Source organism: Hevea brasiliensis, chromosome 8 (assembly GCF_030052815.1).
Source record: "Hevea brasiliensis isolate MT/VB/25A 57/8 chromosome 8, ASM3005281v1, whole genome shotgun sequence".
NCBI classification, from domain to species: Eukaryota; Viridiplantae; Streptophyta; class Magnoliopsida; order Malpighiales; family Euphorbiaceae; genus Hevea; species Hevea brasiliensis.
This window is the reverse complement of record NC_079500.1, coordinates 9,531,177-9,550,847: the sequence shown is the minus strand read 5'-3', so window position 1 is coordinate 9,550,847 and position 19,671 is coordinate 9,531,177. Positions and strand designations below refer to the sequence as shown.

The following is a 19,671-nucleotide window of genomic DNA, read 5'->3' as shown; positions in this document are numbered from 1 at the left end:
TTAGGAATAAGGCCAAACTAGTTACCAAACCCATAATCTTTGTTAATACTTCATTTCCTCTTATTCCACCCAATCCCTAATCCAATTTGGCTAAACCTATCGTTACTAAGAATCAATCTAGCCTACTGTCGACATCTGAACTACCAAAACTACCCATTTTTCCTGCAGGAAATCTGAAATCTCTTCTTAGTAACTTGGATCATCCTGAAATTGCAATTAATCAAAGTTCTTTTATCCATTACAGTAATGGTATAATTTGTGTCCCTAAATCATTTATGATATACGGAGGTGGAGAACATGTTCTTGTTACCAGAAAAACTGAGAAGCAAAGAGAAGGGATTGGCAGAAAAAGAAGATACAAGAATTGTGGTGATCTTGAATTGGGTGACAATGATTTTGGGTTTCTTTCACATGATCACATTATCTTTAAATAGGATCTTTTCTATAGTAATAATTTATTATTATTTTTTATTAAAATTTAATTTTTTTATATATTTAAATATTTAAATGTTATAATTTTAATAAAAAATATATATTATAAGATTACGTTTTACATTTTTTAATTTTATATTAAAAAAACAAATCTTGCGGAGGGAGAAGTCCCGGCTCGCCTGTTGCCGTTCCTACTCGTGTCAATTGTGCAAATTAAAAAAAACCTTGAGGGCATCAACGTAATTAAGAAAGACTGAAATCAGAAAAAAAGGGAGTCGATGGAAATTTAGTGGATTCAGTTCGATTAGAGTCGCGGGGGCTTCTGTTCTATCCTCTCACAATCATCATCTACTCTTTCTCAAAGATTTCTACAAATTGAAGCATAACCCTAAAATATAAACCTATATTTGTTCGAAAGGCAAATTTTCTTTTCATAAGAAAAAAAGATGCAAGGAGGAGAAGAAGTAAGCATCGAGGAGCTCGCTTCCAATCTCTCCACTTACAAAGAACAGCTTCATAACGTACTTCTCTCTCTTGTTCCATAATTTTATTTTTATTTTTTTGGTAATTATGATTTATAGTGTTGGTTCTGGGAATTGTATGAATTGGGTATCTTGAATTAGGGTTTTTATTATTTATTTTTGGTGGGCTTATTCTTGAAGCGATTCTGTTCAGTTTTGGTTTGATTTCAATTTTATGTTTCAATATATTGAATTATATGAATTGGGTATACTGAATTATGTTTTCTCCCCATTCAAAATAGACCTACCTATTTTCATTTCAAAATTTTATTTTTCCTCTTTGTGACTTTGGGTTAAGAGTTCTGTTTCCTCCTTCAACTTTATTTATTCAATCCAATTGAACTAGGCTCTTTTTCTCTCCTTTTAATGAGATGTAGATGAGTTGGGTTTTTCATATTACGTCTGTAAGCTATTTATTTGCCTTAGTCACACACTTTCGTTGAGTGTTTTTCACACTGAACAACTTAACCATAAACTCTAGAATTTGGATTTGTTTAAATTGTAGCAAGGTATTCTAAGGTTTCAATTTTTTATTTTTAGATAGACTAATCCATAATTCCAGTACCTGCAGTACAAGACTGAAACTTTTTTTTTTTAATGAAATACAACTTATTCAATACTTTGTTATACTTTAACTCAATTCAACTAAGCCTTTATTAAAAAAATTTGGGGTCATTCTTTTTCTCCACTCTCTCCGTTCTAAGCTATTTGTGTTAAATTCTCGAAAATGTGTAATGCTTCTAGATCATGTTGTACTGATATCCTCCAAGTCGGTTTAAGTTTATCCCTTCTTTTCTTTCTATCCTCTAACCTAATATGCTCTACTTGTCTAACTGGAACCTCTGTATGTCTACTGTATGTCTACGCTTCACATGACCAAATCACCTCAATTTCTCTACTCTCAACTTATCCTTAATTGGTACCACTATTACCTTTTTTCTAATACTCTCGTTACAGGCTTTATTTAGTCTAGTATGGTCACTCATCTACCTTAACATTCTCATCTCTGCAACTCTTATTTTAGACACATACGACTTCTTCAGTGCTCAACATTTACTACCATATAACATGACCGGTCGTATGACTGTACCGTAAAATTTTTCTTTCAATTTATTGGGAATCTTGTGATTACATAAAACTACCGTGACACGTTTCCACTTCAACCATATAGTTTTAATTTTATGACTAATATCCTCCTCACATCCCTCATTTACTTGAAGGACTGAGCCGAGATATTTAAAGTGATTACTTTGGGACAGTATCACTCCATCCAAACTAACTCCCTATTACCAGTTCGGCCTTCACTGAACTTGCAATGCATATATTCTGTCTTTGTTCTACTTAACTTAAAGCTCTTTGATTTTAGAGTACTTCTCCAAAGTTCTAGCTTTCTATTAACTCCTTCTTGCGTTTCGTCTATCAAAACTATATCATCCGCAAGCATCATGCACCAAGGGATACTCTTTTGTGTATGTTTCGTTAATTCATCTAAAACTAATGTAAAAAGGTAAGGGCTTACAGCTGAACCTTAGTGTAATCCAACTGAGGTGGGAAAACCTCTTGTGTCCCCTCCTACTGTGCGCACAATAGTAGTTGCTCCTTCGTACATGTCTTTCAACACTTGTATGTACCTAATAGATACCCATTTTGTTCTAACATTCTCTATAAGACAGCTCTTAGAACACTATTATAAGCTTTCTTCAAATCGATAAAAACCATGTGTAAATCTTTCGTCGCATCTCTATATTTCTTCATTAAGTTTTTTATGATAAATATCGCTTCCATGGTTGAACGACCAGGCATGAAGCCAAATTGATTGGGAGAGATAGAAGTATCATGAAGTTGTCGATGTTCTACAGTTCTCTCCCACAACTTCATAGTATGGCTCTTGAGTTTAATTTTCCTATAGTTTGAGCAACTCTGTATATCTCCCTTATTTTTAAAAATAGGTATTAAAATACTCCTCCTCCATTCATCAGGAATGGCTAAGATCGTAGTTCTGAAATTCTAACTTTATTTGTCTCTTTTACTAGAGGGAAAGTGAAAAGAATATTTGAGATGAACTTTATGATGAGAAGATGAACAAGACTTCTACTAATGAATTGCAATATTGGGTTATTTTTTTCTTTTGTAAATTTTGCATGATGATTCTCAAGTTTTGTTTGTGTTAATATTAGTGCTAAAATTACCGTGATATTTGCATTCGTAATAATTTAACTTATGTACTCTAGATTTTTGTTAGTTATTGATCTTCACAAATTGCTTATAGGCATTTGTTTAAAAATTGCCAGCTAGTTCATCTTTCTGTCCATAGAGTTATAGACTGTATATAGAACTATCTTTTCTCTTGTTTACCTCTATATGTTGTCAGTTTCTTTTGTATAATGACTCATTTCATACCTTTGGATCAGGTTAGACAACTGTTGGCTGATGATCCTCATAATTCTGAGTATGTGGACATGGAGAAGGAGCTTAATGAGGTGATCCTTGCTTATTATCATTTTTACTCTGCTTGTTCTTTCATTTATTCCTAAGTTCAAAATTTTCTGTTGGAGTTTATATTGGTTAGTGACACTTTGAATAGTTATCTTCTGGAAATGGTCAACTTCTCTTGTTGTGAGGGGCCACAAGACAGACTATAGGTGTTCTTGTTTGGGTGTTGGGTAGATGTTACTTTTTCAGCGTCTAGGTTTTTGATGCAGTTATCTTTCTTCTTTTCTCTCTTCCTCCGCTTTCTTGAAGGACTTCAACATGTTGCTCAAACAAGCAACATTAATAAGCTGCTAATGGCTTCCGTGGAGATTTGTTTTCATTTCAGGGTTGAAAAGGTGAGGGTGGTTTTCATGCTAACTAAAGTTCATGCACTCCTTGAAATAGGAAATGTATGGAGAATTATTAAAAAAACAAAGAAAAAAGAAAAATATTGGAGCTGTTTGTAAAACTTAGAACTTCATCAAGATGCCATCACTTCTATCTTGGTTCATTTGCAGGTGTGCTATGTGTCGTGATGGGCAGCCTGCCTCTCTTCCTCACCTGATTTGAGATGTTCACACTGAGATTCTAAGTTTGATTTTTCATGAAGATTGCCATTTATAATGTTAAAGATTGTGTTTTTATATTATACTATCCTAACATTGTCAAGATGTAGGTCATTGCTCTGACGGAGGAACTCCTTGCAACTGCAAAGCAGAATGAGATATCTGGATCAGATATTGGGCCAGAAACAAGTGCATCACCTGGTTTGCATCAACCTAAGGTGAATGAAAGTGTAACTTGCACTTATTTTGGTTTTTGTTTATGCATATTTTGAGAATTTCGCATAATGGCAAGATGCATGTGGGAAGGGTAAGAGGTATAAATACCGTGTATAAATATGACATATTTGTACTTTTTTATAAGGATACGGTAGTTGCTAATATATTTCTTTTTTCCCCTATTCAGGATTCAGTGGGAATGTCTAGTGGACATGAGAAGTTTCCTGTTGGTGCAAAAGTTCAAGCAGTATGGAGTGAAGATGGGGATTGGTATGTGATGAACATTGAGAGATTCAGAATTTTATAAATTTTTTTTTTTTTTGGTTTATCTTTTTATCTTTGCTGTGTTTGATTGGTTAAATGTTCAGGTACGATGCAACAATAGAGGCTCTTACTCCAAATGGGTATTATGTTTCCTATGATGGATGGGGGAATAAGGAAGAGGTAAGATTTGTCACCCCACTTCCAAATCATTAATGTCTTGGTATATGTAAATTGCCTTGACTTAGTTTTACCCATCTATGTGGATTGTTGCTAAGTCTTGCAACAGAACTGTGTTGTATTGAGGCTTTCATTGGAAGTATGGTGAATGAAAATGAAAATGGATTATGGCTGTTTTGAACGTTTTGAACAGATTGCTTGTTGACATTTCCAAAGATGAGTATAACCGTGATCCATAATAGCATAATCCAACAATTCTAGAAACCAGGTTTCATTTCATCAAGTCATCACTTAGTGGTGGTTCCAGTGTTGTCGAAAGTGCTAGACGCCCTTAAGGCGAGAAGGTCCTTCATCGCCCGAGGCGCTAGGCACTTGCCTGAGCAAAGTGAGGCGCTAATTTATTCTAAAATAATAAATCATTAAATATACAATATAAAAAGTACATATTACACAATCAATAAATTGTCAAATTTCATAATATATTATATGTTTTAAACTTCAATATCAAAAGCATTCCTCTAATACCTAACACGGTGGTTCACTGGACAGGGGTTATAACTCCCGAATACTAGTTCTTTTTTTTTTTTTAGTATGTTCTTCCGTGGCAGCTGCAACCTTAAGGAGAAGAAGAAGAAGCAGAGGAGTGACAGCCTGCTGCATGAGAAAGAAGAAAAAAAAAAAAGGGAAAAAAAAAGAGGAGCAGTAGCATGGGAGAAGGAGAATGGGAAAGGAACTGACCTGATTAGAGTCTTGGGAAAACTAAAAGGCAACTTTTAACTTTTTCTAGCTTTTTACTTTTTTGGAATTAGGTGGTTGGTTGCGTAGGGACACGTGGTGCCAAAAAGTGAAAACAAAAGCTGATCAGCTTTTCTCTCTCAGATTTCTTTTTTTTTTTTTTTTTTAAATTTCTTGCTTTTTCTCGCCTTTTCTCGCCTCACATAGACCTTGCCTGGATGAAGTCTCCTCCTCCTCGCCCGGAGGCTTGGTGCCTAGATTTCACCTCGCCCGGGCGCCTTGTGACAACACTGGGTGGTTCTAAAATCAAATTCCAGTAATTACTGAGTAGGAATCAATAGTACTGTCTATGTCATTTTACTGTAAGAAGTAGTGTTGGACGATCTTGAGCCTCATTTTCGTTATTGAACCACAAGAGTTGAGAGGCCATCGGTGTCATGAATGGTGAAGCTATATGGCAAAAACATTGTTTTAAATGATGGCCATTTTGTGGTGTAACGGCCATTATATCTTAGGTTTTCAGTATACCATTATTTTTTGGGCTATTTCAGAATGGTTATTTGGGAATCATGGGGGAAGTAGGCCATTATGGTGGCTACCTCCAAATCCAATTACTGGCCATTGCAGCTGTTATTTCTGCCACACTGTACATAGACTTTTTCATTATACCGATTCTAATAGCAGTCCAAAATAGGGCAAATGTCTCTTATTCCATGACTAGAGTGGATTAACTTGATTCCTTAGTGCATGAGATTGTTTATTGATTGTCCCCTTTTTCATGACTTATTCTTTATCTGTGGCTTGTTTATTTCATTCTTTTCCCTACAATCGGCTTAAATTTTAGTTTGAATCAAACTCTGGATGGCATGTCCTGACAGTTGCTAGTCCCAGGTTGATCCTGCCAATGTAAGACCGGTTGAGTTCAATGCTTTACTGGAAGCTGAAAGAGATGCTGAAGCTACAAAGCAAGCTATCAAACGGAAGATTGCACAAGCTGCTTTTGTTGATTTCGAATCACGAAGTTTGCCATCAAAGCTTCGTATAAATGCTGATGACCCAGAGGATGTGGTAAGCAGTGCTTATATGTGCTATTTTTATTAATATTTTTCACTTTGGGGTTACTGAATACTGATGTTTATATCAATGATAAAATTATCATTAGTGGTTTATCTGGAATTTAACAAGTTTTAATGAATCTGTTTCTTCAGTCAATCTTGCTGATCAGATTCAAAATTATTTGTTATTTATGGCTACCAGAGAAATCCATCTGCCTTGTATTTTATCCATCCAACCATTACCTACCCACAAACTTATTCTTTTCTGTTTAATTTTGGTTGGTTTATATGACAAATCTTGCTGATAAAATGGTTTTATATGATATTTTTTTCCCCTTTCTTGTCTTCCTTGAATTATGTTGTTAAGCTATTCTTTTTATTCAATTTTTACTCTCTTTATTAAATGAATAGTGTTGTTGAATTATGCTTACTAAGATAACATCTACAGAAATCTGCCAAGCGTAAGAAAATACATGCCTTCAAGTCAAAGGTGCGTTTTGAGCAACTTGAAGTTGCACAAAATAAGCGGCAAAATGCATGGCAGCAGTTCCAGACCACTAAAGGCAGCAGTAAAAAGGTATGCTCTTGCAAAGCTAGCTCAGGGTTTCTTCTTTCCCTCATTTAGAGGGAAGGATTGAAGGTATAGGGCCTTTAGCTTTCCCTGTCCCCCTTGTATTCGGTAGAAGCTTTACAGAATTACTATGAAGCTATGTGACTAGAAATTTATGGGTCTAGCATGAGATCAGTTTACTCCAAAACCGGAGCATCTTGAGTTTAGTAGCCTCATTTTATGTATTTACTTTTACAGTATTTGTTGTGGCTTCATTAGAACTAACTTTTTTCTGGTACTAGATGATTGAAAGTCACAAACTCTCCATGCCTTAGTCTTCATCTTTTTATGGAATGTAGAGTTCTGTCATCGTGGTTCTTCAAAAATTTGATTGGTCAGTCATACATTGATTATATCTAGTTCCTGGGGCTGATCTTTGCATTTAGAAATCAGCATGTGAATATATGTAGTAGAAAAAACATCAAATGAGCTATGTGAGTATATGCGGTAAAAATTATCGTGTACCCACGTGTTTTTTTTTTTTTTGGTAGGTTGGTTTCTTCTCAGGGCGCAAGCGAGAAAGCATTTTTAAGTCCCCTGATGACCCAAATGGTAAGGTTGGTGTGACTGGAAGTGGCAAGGGCTTGACAGAGTTCCAGAAAAGGGAAAAGCACTTGCATCTCAAAGGTGGAACTGTGGAGACTGATGATTAGACTTTTGAGTTTCGATTATTTTCATAGTTCTTCATATGTAACTTGCTTCATTAGTTAACTGATGCATTAGCAAGGTCACTAGTTAAAGGAGTCGAATTGACATCTAGTGTGCATGGCATAACTTTGTGAGAATTTATGTCACTTGCAATGCCATTTGCAGATGTTCGGATATTACAACTTCTCTGTTATGTCTACTGTTTCATTTTTTTTTTTCAAGGTTTGGTGATAGGGATGTATGAATTCTGAGAGAAGAATTTGATTTCTCGAGTATCCCCATATTTTTTGCACTTAATAGTTGACATTTTGTCGTTTATATCACAGTAATCATATTCGATCGGCGCTGTGAGACAGATTAATGCATCACTAGATCATAAAAAAATTAATCATATATATATTAAATAAATATTACATCTAATTAATATTTTAAAAATAAAATTTATTATATTTTATATATAATAATTTAGTTGATAAATGATAATTTTATAAAAAATTATGTAATAAAATAATTATTGTAAAATGTGTGCATGTGTGTGCGTGTGCGGGCAATAAAATATTTATAACTTTTCAATTAATTTAATTAATTATAACATTAACAGCGTTGCATGATATTACAAGGTTTATCATGAGAATATGGAACAAGTCCGAAGTTGACAGGAATGCGTGGGGTTTGCTTTTTGCTAGCGTGGAAGTGAGACGTTGTCAGAGTACTCTACCTAATATTTTGCCTAATATTTTATCGGTATGAAGTGACAATGCCTTCATCAGTTGGCCAAAACTTAGGAACAAAAGCCAGAAGCTAGCTATTAGTTTAGTAGTTTACTCAACCATTGCTGTACATGCCTAGAACAAAAATTTGCATTTGGAGCATCGAACTAGTTGATCTGCAGCAGGCTGGACAATTTAGAAGCCTAAGCTCATGCAACTTACTACTTTCTTTCTTTCTTACTTCTTTATATATATATATATATATATATATATATATATATATAGAAATATTTCATTCATCAAATTCAACTAATATAAATAATTCAAAGAGGATAGGACTCCTTCTCCTCAAGATCAAATTAAGAATAGACTATCGTAACACAAAAGAATTCATTCATCTTACATGAAATTCTATCTAAAACAATTGAATCATGAGTACCCTTTTGAATCTTTTTGTACCTAACTTGAAAATTTAGAAATTGACTGTGAATATAAACAAATTCCACTAGAGGAACGAGCCACATTACTAGAATCAGCCTCTACAAATAAGTTCCGCATGCTGCATCAATCCAATAAAATAGAATTTCCATTATAGACATAAACCTCCAAAATGAGGTAACCACTATATCTGAAACACAACACAAGAAAATCCTAAAAAACACAAGATCTGATGATTTATTTTAAGAAAAAAAAAAAAAAAAACAAAAGGTAAAGGAACAAAGAGAACCCAAGGAAAAAAAGACCAAAAACACACAAATTTGAAAAATAAAGAGAAAAGGTTAAAAAAGTGGAGGGGGAAGGCTGCCGACAGCACCCCATCTATGGGATAGAAGGGAAGCTTTCAGCGCTTGAAGAAAGAGTTGAGAGAACAGCATCCAAGAGTTTTTACTGTTTTTAGTAAATTTGATACTTGAAAACATACAAGTGTATGTTAAGTTCAGAGCTGTGACAATGAGAAGATAATGCCTTGATGCCTTGATTATACCTAATTAACCTCATTGACCCTTTTGGTGAATGCGAAGAGCTAATCATGTTTAATTAAGTTTGAGACCGCCCCATCTTTTCTCTCTTGTTTTTTTCCTCTTCTCCCTACTACTTCTTTCTGTTCCACTGTTTTCTTAGCTTGAGGGAGTGGCTTTTGGCTATTAATCACCTCTCTCATTCCTTTTCTCTTAAAATCTTCATAGATAAGTATTTTTAACATAGATCTAAGCTCTATGGGAGCTTTGTTCTCCTCCTTTGCAAGGCTTCAGTGGATGCTCATTTTTTTTCTATGGATTAGCTTTTTTTGGTTTACTCTGTCTTTCTTTTAAAGAGTAGATCTGAAACTTACAAGGCAAGAGAAAGCCTTTTCGATAAGTTATCTAAGTAACAATTTATTAGTGCTTCGAGATGCGAGTTGAGATTTAATAGTACTCTCCACTTATATGTGTGCTCAAGAGTAGAATTGTGCATCCCCATCGAGTGTTGTTCACACATTACTATTCATAGAGTACCAATTTTCTAACTTTATTGAAACCATATTCAGTATATTAAATTCTCAAATCATATTTTATATAAAAAAAAATCTCAAATCATATATTATAGATTACTCTATTTTTATATTGAGTTGAGTTAAATTTGATTTGATATTTTATAATTTTGGACTTTTGTTTTAGCTTTGAATTTATTTGAATATAAATTAATGGCACTGTAATATCTAAAACTTTTTTGGGCATTTATAATTCAATTTGTTGGACCTTTTGCATAATTATTGGACCTTTTATAATATCTAACACTACAGACAAAAACACACAAAAAAAAAAGTCAACTTCTTTACCTTTACATACATGCAGGGAGACACAATCAACTTCAATTTTACACAGCTATTTGAAATCTTACTGAAATATTTAATTTATTATTTCAGCTATTTGATCATTTCAGTTCTAATTAAACCCAAAAGAGTCCATATCTATTTACACTGCATTCAACCCATAATTAATATGCAGATGTCTAAAATCATTAATTTTTGTTTGAATTCATTCAGTTTATTCGAGTTTTTCGATTTCACTATTTTCTTTTCGAGTTTTTTGATTTCACTATTTTCTTAGACACTCTACTTGCCAATTTGAAAGAAAATTTAGGGTATGGGATCTTCTAATTCCAGGATCAAAAGTATGTTGGTGACTCAATTCAATCCATTCTCATGACTAGGAAAAAGAATTCACAAGTGATTTAGGTCTTGTTTAATTCAAGCTCTATACTTTTCGAAAAGCTCACTTTCTAAGAAGTAGCTTACTTATTGGTAAGTAAAGGAAGTAATTTCCTATATTTTTCAGGAAGTTGAGATAAAATGTCAATAGAAAAAGTGAAATTTGTTAACTTCAAAATTTAAAGTTTTTGAGTAAACTTACTCTAGCCAAATAATACCCACCAAGCTTGCTTCAAGGACATGGAGCTCCTATTGACATGTGTGATTGGTTTACTTGAATTTTTTCTTCTCTCTCCTCTCTTTTGGATCCTATGCTTGTTATTGTAAAACAAGCCATTATCAGATTCATGACCAAAAAGGATGGAACTCCATTTCCTTGGCAAGTAAATTTTTGGCTTGGTGGGGGAACCATGCCTCTCTTTTAGCTTACACATTGATGAATATTCAGCCAGTGGTGTTAGATATATATATAGTGATAGTTGAGGGGCCTATCTATCTCCAACATCTAGACATGTGTGAGTCATGTCTTTTTGTAGAAGGTTATTGTGATTTGGAAAAATTTTCTTTTATTTTTTCTTATGGGTAATCTCTTTCACTGTCTATATATTCCTAAAATAACTTTTTCTTTTTTGACTTTATTGATAGAGGCTTGATTATATGTTCCACATTCATGCATAGCATCACATTTTAGTAGTTAGATTGCTCCAAAAAAATATTTCTTCAAGTAATACAGCATTAGCCAGGCACTATCATATTCCTTTTATTTATATCATTCAAAGGAAACTGGTGAGGTCCCCATGATAAAGGAATTGCATTATTGATCAAGGAATTGACATTGATTTATGTACATAAAGGAGAAACAAATAGGAGAGTGCAATGAATCTTGTCAATTGGGGTTATAATGCAATTTCTTTCTGGATCCTTGGGGACCCTTTAATTTCCACCTCCAAATTTTCATCTTAATTATCAATTACTCTTATCTTCTTTTAGATTAAGTCTATAACATAATTAATGAGTTTCATAATTGACTTCTCAATTTCAAAGAAAAAAAAATAATGTCTTAAATTAATGATAAATGGGAGATTATCTATGAGTAAAAGCTAAGGTTCAAATATTACCCGTTATGATTTTTTCTCCTTTTGAAGCGTTTGGTACAAGGTTATAATCTTTATAACTTTTAATTTCTTGTTAATATTGTTTAGATATTTAAAGAGAATAGTTAATTTTTAATATACTTAATATTTATCATCTCTTTCGAGGTTAAATGTTAATTTTGAGAGATTAAGTTAAGGGGTTAAATGTTAATTTTGAGAGGTTAAGTTAACAATTATATTGTTTAAGGTTAAAACTTATTGGTGTAACATTTAACTCTTAATTTTTAACTTTGTATCAAATACATCCTTAAAAAGTAATAAAAAATACCTTCAAAAGTTACTATAATAGAGAAATGATAGATAATCCATTTTATCATTTTTCAGAATTCTTTACTTATAATACAAGCCTATAGATAATTTCAAGCAAGCATATTGATTTCTATGTAATATCTTAACTCTAAGGTATACTTTCATCTCCAATATTTTTTGAAGAATTGAAGCTATAGTGGTTGAAGTAGTCCTCTCCATGTGTTTCATGTTGTTGTGTGCTTGATAGAGATGGATTATAAGAATACCATCTAGCCCAAAAAAGATAGTTGAGGAAGTTGAGAAGGCTAAGCACAGCTAGCAACCAATAGAAAAGGTCAAGCCTGTCTTTGTTGAGATTATTGTCACTGAGCCAACCTGTTTTTGAAGAATCTGATGAGGTGATCTTGTTTACTAGAGAGACCAATAAGGAGCTCAAATAGAACCCAAATGAATATGAGCAATAGGTGATTGCTGTTAGGAATGCTTGCATCCCTTTCAAAGATTGCTTGTAAAAGAACTCAATGAGACCAACTGCTGTGAGCATTTCTGATAATCCAAAGATTAAGAATTGTGGGGTGATCCAAAAGATTGATAAAATTTTGTCTGAATCTACTGCTGCATCCCTTCTCTTCTTCTCCATAATAGCAGCAGCAACCATAGAAAAAGTGGCAAAAAAGAGCCCAGCACCTATCCTCTGTAAAGGTGTTATTCCTGACTCATGACCGGTGAATTTCCTCGCAAATGGGACAACAAAGGTGTCATACAGAGGGACTACAACTATAAGGATAATGTAAGGGATGGATTGAAGTGAAGCGGGAGGGATCTTGAAGGATTCTGTAAGATGGGTGTCCATGGAACTCCCTTGTTGGACTGAAAATGTTTGGAGTTGAGCTAAAATAGTGTTGAAAACTATAGTGCAAGCAAAGATTGGAATCACTGATATTAGTATCTTTACTTGCTCCACCTGAGTTACAGTGCATAATCTCCATGGACTTTCCTTTGTATTACTCCCATCTTGAATTTTGATGCAGGCCTTATCCAAGAACCTGAAAAAATTTTTAATTACCAAGTACAGATGACCATCAATGTTTCAAGAACTAAAGATAAAGTTCTGTTAGTGGGCATACTATTAGGTCCAGTAACTAATAGTTGGAATTTTGAATTACCTGAATCTTTGAGTGTGAACAAGTTTGCCAGAGTCAGAAGATATGCCAACCATGTTATTGTTTGGCACATTATTGTTTTGGCTTCCATTTAACATGTCTGGATTAGATGGACAAATCAGTTTTCTCTTTGATATGGCAGCCACAAAAACCTGATAAAATTGCACAAAGGATATAGAGAATCTGATTAGAATATTGGAAAGCTGAATGGGAAATTAGTTGCTAAAACACACATAGAAACCACTAAATTAAAAATTCCTTATGGGCACTAGCTATAGAAAATATTAAGTTAAACAATGCAATCCACTAAGTCATAATCAACAATCTAATTATGGCTTGTGATTTGAGGAAAATGGGAAATGTATATGCAATATAGAGAGACCAAAAAAAAAAAAAACAAAGAGAGAGATTAGAAGAGCTTGGTAAGATGAATTAATTACTTGAGCAATGGGTGTGAAGATGCTTCCTTGAGGTGGTTTATTCCTGTAATATAAAGTACCAGAAATCATGCTGATGAGTCCCATTGCCATAGCCGCTGCAGAGACTCCGAACCCAACATCCATGCCAGAATGTGTTTGGACCCACACAAGAACAGTAAGAGCAATAAGTTCACCCATGGAGAAAGCAAAATAGGCAACATTGAAGTAGGTGGAAAGCTTCTTGGATTGCTTTGGGCTATTTTGGTTGAACTGGTCAGCCCCATGAGCAATCATGTTTGGTTTAACACATCCACTTCCTATTGCCACCAAATATAGTGCTACAAAAAAGATCAAGGCCTTGAAGCCCTTTGCTTCAACACAGTGTTCTTCATTTATGTTGCATTGGGGTGGCTTTAGTTGGGGAAGATGAGCTTGGACTGATAGCAGTATGAAACCCTGCAAATTCATTGAAAAAAAAAAAAAAAAACCATGTGGATAAGAAATTAAAGAATCTTCTTCATTCAAAATAGACAATTTTTCCTTCTTTTTTTTTTAGATAAAGTTGAAGTAATTAATATATTAAAAGTAGGATATGAACTTGAAAAGGTCCATCAAATCATATGAAAATTTCAGAATTTCATTCTTATCTAATGGTGGGAACAACAAACATTCTGAATCCTTTTTTTTTTTGGAAAAAAAAAGTAAACTCAAACAAACTTTATCTGAAACTTCTTTTTTTTTTGTTATAAATCAAAGAAAGGATTGTTGAAGGATTGAAAGTTAGGCTAGCTAGAAAGACAAAAAGTGGGAAAACAAAGAAAAAAGGGAAAAAAAAAGGGTGATATAAGAGAAAAGAGGTCTTACAGAAAGTTCCACAAAACCAAAGATGAGCATGGTCCAGAAACACCCAAGATAAGAGTCTGAGAGGTAGCCACCAAGGAGGGCCAGGATAAAGACAGTTCCAACAAAGTTTGTCACTATGTTTGCAGACCTTGACAAAGAGAAGTGCATCTCATTCATCACATATGTTATCAGATTATTCCCTACTGCTGCTATTGCCATTATCTCAAATGCTTGAAGCCCTGAAAAAATAAAATAATAATAATAATAATAATAATAATAATAATAATAATAATAATAATAATAATAATAATAATAATAATCACTTCAACAATTAATTGATTCTTAAAAGAGACTAGACAAAATAATGAGAGAGACTTTCAAACGTATTGACTCCTGTTGCTTTCACCATAAAAAATATATCTTGTACAAAATACCCAATTTGAAAAAGTTGCAATATAATTTTATGCTTTCCTTTTCCCCCTTAAAAAAATGAAGCCTTTCACATGACCAAAAATGGAGAAATTAAGCACCTTCATCTCAAGGTTCAATGGCATCCAAAGATCTTCCACTTCCCGTCTTAATTTTTAAGGCTAACTAAATTTACTTCAACCACATATACACACACAATTACCACTCCCCCCCGCCAACCAAAAAAAAAAAAATCGTGGGGTAGCTACATATTGAAAAAAAAAACCAAGAAAACCATGTCAAGAAGATTAATCAAGCCAAACTATGTACATAGCTCATGCGTTTTTTATATATAGATATGCACACTTGTATATAGATATGTGAAAGAAAGCTAGAGAGAGATACGTACCAAGAACAAATGTTGCAGCTCTCATTCCACCATGCTTGATAGGGTTGGAGGGTCTGCCTCTCCAATCAATTGTACTTTCTTGATCACCAAAAACAACACTACTCTTGCTCTCAACCTTGTTACTATGCCTCCTTCCCTCCATTTCCGTTCTTTCTCCTCCACTTCTCTCTCTCTCTCTATAGAGAATTTAATTTTTTTTTTCCTCGGATAGAGATGTGCAACTAGTTGTTATCTTACTCTATGCTGAAATTGAGGCTAATGGGTAGTCCTGAATTTATAAGGTGGGAAGCTAAAGCAATTCTTGCAATGAAACTGCCTTTGAAAGTATTCAAACCCACACGCACTTCAACTACGTGGACAGCACTTGTAACAGAGATTTTTTTTTTTTTTAATTCCCATACCCATTTTCTAAGCAAATTAGCACACTTAAGAAATGGAAGTTATTAGATATATTTGATACACAAAAAATAATACACAAATAACTCATAAAAAATAAATTTATTTTAAATTTAAAAATATAAAATTTATTTTTTTCTGAGTGATGAAACACATACATCAAAGCATTTATGTTGTATTTTATTGAATAAATTGAGTTGACATTTGGGTTTATGGCCTTTTTTTTTTTGGCCTTCATTGGTGGTCCACATTCTTTCCTCTATCTACTTTTCTCTCTTGATTTTAATCCCATTTGGACCAAATTTTTTTATGAATTTAATATTTAATAGAATAATATTTGTTTTAAATGTGGTAATAAATATATATGTTTGCTTATTAGCTCTTTGGATTTTCTTGTCACCAAAAAGAAAAGGACCACAATCTCTTAATCTTTGTTGCACGAGTTTCATGTTTGTTATCATTTCATGCATATTCTTAGCTCATTACCTTCTCCATGTGTCGATTCCTAGTGCAAGTTCATAATTAAACTTTGATTAGTGTTATTATTAATTGTATCAATTATTCATTATTATTTTTTTTATAAAATTATTGTTAATTTGTAAATATTGTAATAAAAAAATAAGACGACAATCACATATTTACATATTTCGCTATTGATAAAAAAAAAAAAGGATATCAAAAGAATTAAAAATGTGAAATAATTAATATTATATGTATACATGAGCATCAAGTCAAGTGAATTTTAATTTCGCATAATGAAGCTTCAAATTAAAGAAATAATTCATGCCACATTAAATTTTTTTTATAATCAAATTAATGGTAGTATAAATATTTTTTTTTTTTAAGATAGTGATTTTTATTAAGAGTTATGGGGAATAGAAGCATGAGAGGTAGGAAGGATAAACTATAAAAAGAGAGGCATGAATATATGTAATTTTTAATTTTTATGATGGTTTGCATATGATGAAGCTTTCTATGTGGTATAAAGGTCCCATTTCCAACCAGTTGGATTCCATTTTTAATGAAGGATGAAGAGGCACTTCAATTAATGGTTTGAATTTGGAGCCATTCCTTTTTATTATTATTATTATTATTATTATTTAATTCTAATTAAAATTCAAAGTTTATAAACACGATTTCAGTATCATTAAATTAAAATTTACCAATAAAGACGTTAATTTTTTTTTTTTTTAATGTTTAAAGTGTTGCATATAGTTTTGCTGTTTCATATCCTTCACAATTCCAATTTTGGCTAAATTCAAATAATATGAAATTTATTAATTACAGAATTTCATTAAATATAATTGACAAGTTCTCAAATTTCTTATTAAGAGATTGATAAAAAGAAAAGTTTTATCTCTCTTGATTACCGTTATATATGAAGAAATATATCTACATAAGTATTTTTTATTAATTTAATTTAATTCACAATCTCATAATTTTAAAAATTACTATAATTGAACTAAAAGTTCATTAATTATATCCAGCATTATTATTGATTGAAACATAATCCTATTATTCTAAGCTTGGTTTGATTTAATTATTTTTTTTATTTTTTAAAAAATTATAAATTTTAATTTAGTTATAAAAAATGTATTGATAAAGATATAATATTATTACAAGAAATGTTAAATTTAACAGTAACAATTTTACTGTCAAATATATAAAATTTATTGTCATAAATTCATAGCAGCAATATACGATTGTTGCACATAACTACTATAAAATTATGGCTATAAATATTTTATAACAAAATTTTAATTGCTGAAAAAAAGTTATTTATAATAACAATTATTGTTATAAAAAATTTTTAAAGATAAAAATAATTACTATCATATCTTTTTTATATATTGTATAATGATTCATATTGCTATTGTATGTTAGTTTTATAAATAATAAAATTAATGTTGTTGCAAAATTTTTGTTGCTAATCTTAATATTTATTGAAGTATATATGTAAAAGAAATTAAAAAAATTATTTTCTTTTAATTTTATGATAGATGTTTTTAGCTTTTAAAATTTGCCTTTTTGTTATCTGTTTTTTGAAACTGCCTTTTGTTATTTATCAAAACTTAGCATTACACTTACTTTTTATTTTAAAATATAAAATAATTTTTATTGCAAGCCAATGAAAACTATTTCTTTCCATTGAAAAAAATTAAATGAATAAATTATTTTTTAAAAAAATTACTTTATTAAAAGAAAAAAAATTAATGCCAGCATAATCTTTTTCCTAACATCTTTTATTATAAGCTACTAGGTTAATGGTGGATTTTATAAAAATCTTAGAATTCATTTAAATATACGAAAATTTGAAATGAATAGATATATTTAAAGTTCATATATATATATATATATATATATATAATTTTAAATATGAGCATATCAAAATGAATAGCAAGAGATTTTATAAGTAACTGTTTGAGTTGGCATGTGGAAACATAAAGTAGTGGACTATGCGAAAAGACATTCCGCAGAAGCTGCTTCTATTTCCTAACCACATTTGTAATGGCCTACCATTCGTCAACAAATAATTTTCACAAAATAAACAGGGCTTTTAATTTGAAATTAAAATCTCACATAATTAAATTTATTTTTTTGAAAATATATTTTTTTAAGTTAAAAAGAATTAAATTCTTCCACTCCATTAAGAAATATTGTAATGACTCAGTCAGGAGGCTATTACTAACACCAGGGATTGGATTAATTTAAGATTATTGGAACCCGTAGTGAGCCTAAAATCTGTAAAACATACACATTCATGTATCTCACCATTTAAGCATATTACAAACCATTACACTTTAGTCTTTTCATACATACATAAATATTTTTAATATAAAAATAGTTTATAATTTGAACATTAACATTCATAAATTCTAAAGTGTAATGGTTCAATATACATACTCCTAAAAAGGGTTAACACAATATATATATCATCATACTTAAAAATACTAATAACTCTACATTTCTTTAATTATCAGCATAGTACTATCCATTTACATTTTACATGTCTATATGCCCATACATCATGCATAAAGGGAAAGGCTAAAGCTACCCTTGATGCTCTCTCTTTAAAGAATTCTTCTAGTCATGCAATCGTACTTTTGGGGGTTAGGGGAAAGGGGTAAGTTAACACAAATTCAGTGAGTAAACTAACCAACATTTATTATATCATTTAATTCATACATATACAATGCACCATTCACATGGGTTTTCATATCATAAATATTTCACGTAGAATGAACGTGTCACCAGTAACTCCTCAAATCCAATGTGCCTAGCTCTAGGGGTGAGCATTCGGTTTAAACTGAACCGAACCAAATCAAATCATGAAAATCAAATTACATATTTTAAAAATCGAACCGAACTAAAATGGGTGAAAAACCAAATTGAACCAAACCATTTTATTTCGATTCGGTTCTATTCAAACTGATCGGTTTTGATTTTTGATTGATTTTTTAATTAAGACTTGATTTTCAAGTTATTTGGTTTAATTTTGACATTGGTTTGAACCTAATAACTATTAATCAATGAAATTAAACAATTTATATATATATATAAAATTACATATAATTCATAAATTTCTCATAAAAATAAATCAATTCAAAAATCAATAAACCTATTCGATTTGGTTTGGTTTAATCGATTTTTTTCTCTTTGAAATCGAATCGAATAGAAATAATTGAAATTTTTACAATATAAAACCGAACCTAACTGAATTAAGGCAGTTTGGTTCTATTTATTTGGTTTGAACTGAATAATGCTCACCCTTACCTAACTCATACAGAGGTTCCTTAAGATTTTCGCTTAAAACATTACATGCATCGTACCTCGGGGCAACTTATAGATCTCCCTTGACAGGAATCATAAAGTTCTTTCCATGGGATTTACCTATTGATCCATAACATATATAACATAACGTAGTCATAAACATGGGACCAGTCAGTGGGTCATCCAACATCCATCAATGCACCAACAACAATTACGCAATTATGTAATATCTTCGTATTCTAGATACATATATCCAAAATAA

At 31.8% G+C, this 19,671-nt stretch overlaps 2 protein-coding genes across 2 annotated transcripts; one reads left to right on the top strand and one right to left on the bottom strand.

The window, feature by feature from the left end:
• The first annotated feature begins 624 nt into the window (after nucleotides 1-624).
• Nucleotides 625-7,977, top strand: LOC110667522 (uncharacterized). The gene is made up of 8 exons (XM_058151222.1): nucleotides 625-953; nucleotides 3,365-3,433; nucleotides 4,102-4,209; nucleotides 4,395-4,477; nucleotides 4,576-4,651; nucleotides 6,275-6,451; nucleotides 6,887-7,015; nucleotides 7,540-7,977. The coding sequence occupies exons 1-8, from the start codon at nucleotides 879-881 to the stop codon at nucleotides 7,699-7,701; spliced, it is 879 nt and encodes a 292-aa protein (XP_058007205.1). The 5' UTR covers nucleotides 625-878; the 3' UTR covers nucleotides 7,702-7,977.
• A 4,057-nt stretch (nucleotides 7,978-12,034) lies between these two features.
• On the bottom strand, nucleotides 12,035-15,458 carry LOC110667502 (protein NRT1/ PTR FAMILY 4.3). Its single transcript, XM_021828368.2, has 5 exons — nucleotides 15,243-15,458; nucleotides 14,447-14,664; nucleotides 13,604-14,038; nucleotides 13,167-13,315; nucleotides 12,035-13,046 (listed from the first exon to the last, which is right to left on the bottom strand). Exons 1-5 carry the CDS (start codon nucleotides 15,382-15,384, stop codon nucleotides 12,149-12,151), a joined length of 1,842 nt encoding a protein of 613 aa, XP_021684060.2. The 5' UTR covers nucleotides 15,385-15,458; the 3' UTR covers nucleotides 12,035-12,148.
• Nucleotides 15,459-19,671: the final 4,213 nt, after the last annotated feature.

Excerpts from the sequence above, each read along its gene's own strand:
- LOC110667522 (XM_058151222.1), top strand. The coding sequence starts at position 879 with ATGCAAGGAGGAGAAGAAGTAAGCATCGAGGAGCTCGCTTCCAATCTC. Across the intron at positions 4,652-6,274 it reads GATGGGGGAATAAGGAAGAG|GTTGATCCTGCCAATGTAAG; the intron begins GTAAGATTTGTC and ends TGCTAGTCCCAG. Across the intron at positions 6,452-6,886 it reads CTGATGACCCAGAGGATGTG|AAATCTGCCAAGCGTAAGAA; the intron begins GTAAGCAGTGCT and ends TAACATCTACAG.
- LOC110667502 (XM_021828368.2), bottom strand. The coding sequence starts at position 15,384 with ATGGAGGGAAGGAGGCATAGTAACAAGGTTGAGAGCAAGAGTAGTGTT. Across the intron at positions 14,039-14,446 it reads TTGGTTTTGTGGAACTTTCT|GGTTTCATACTGCTATCAGT; the intron begins GTAAGACCTCTT and ends ATGAATTTGCAG. Across the intron at positions 13,316-13,603 it reads TCTTCACACCCATTGCTCAA|GTTTTTGTGGCTGCCATATC; the intron begins GTAATTAATTCA and ends CAATTTTATCAG.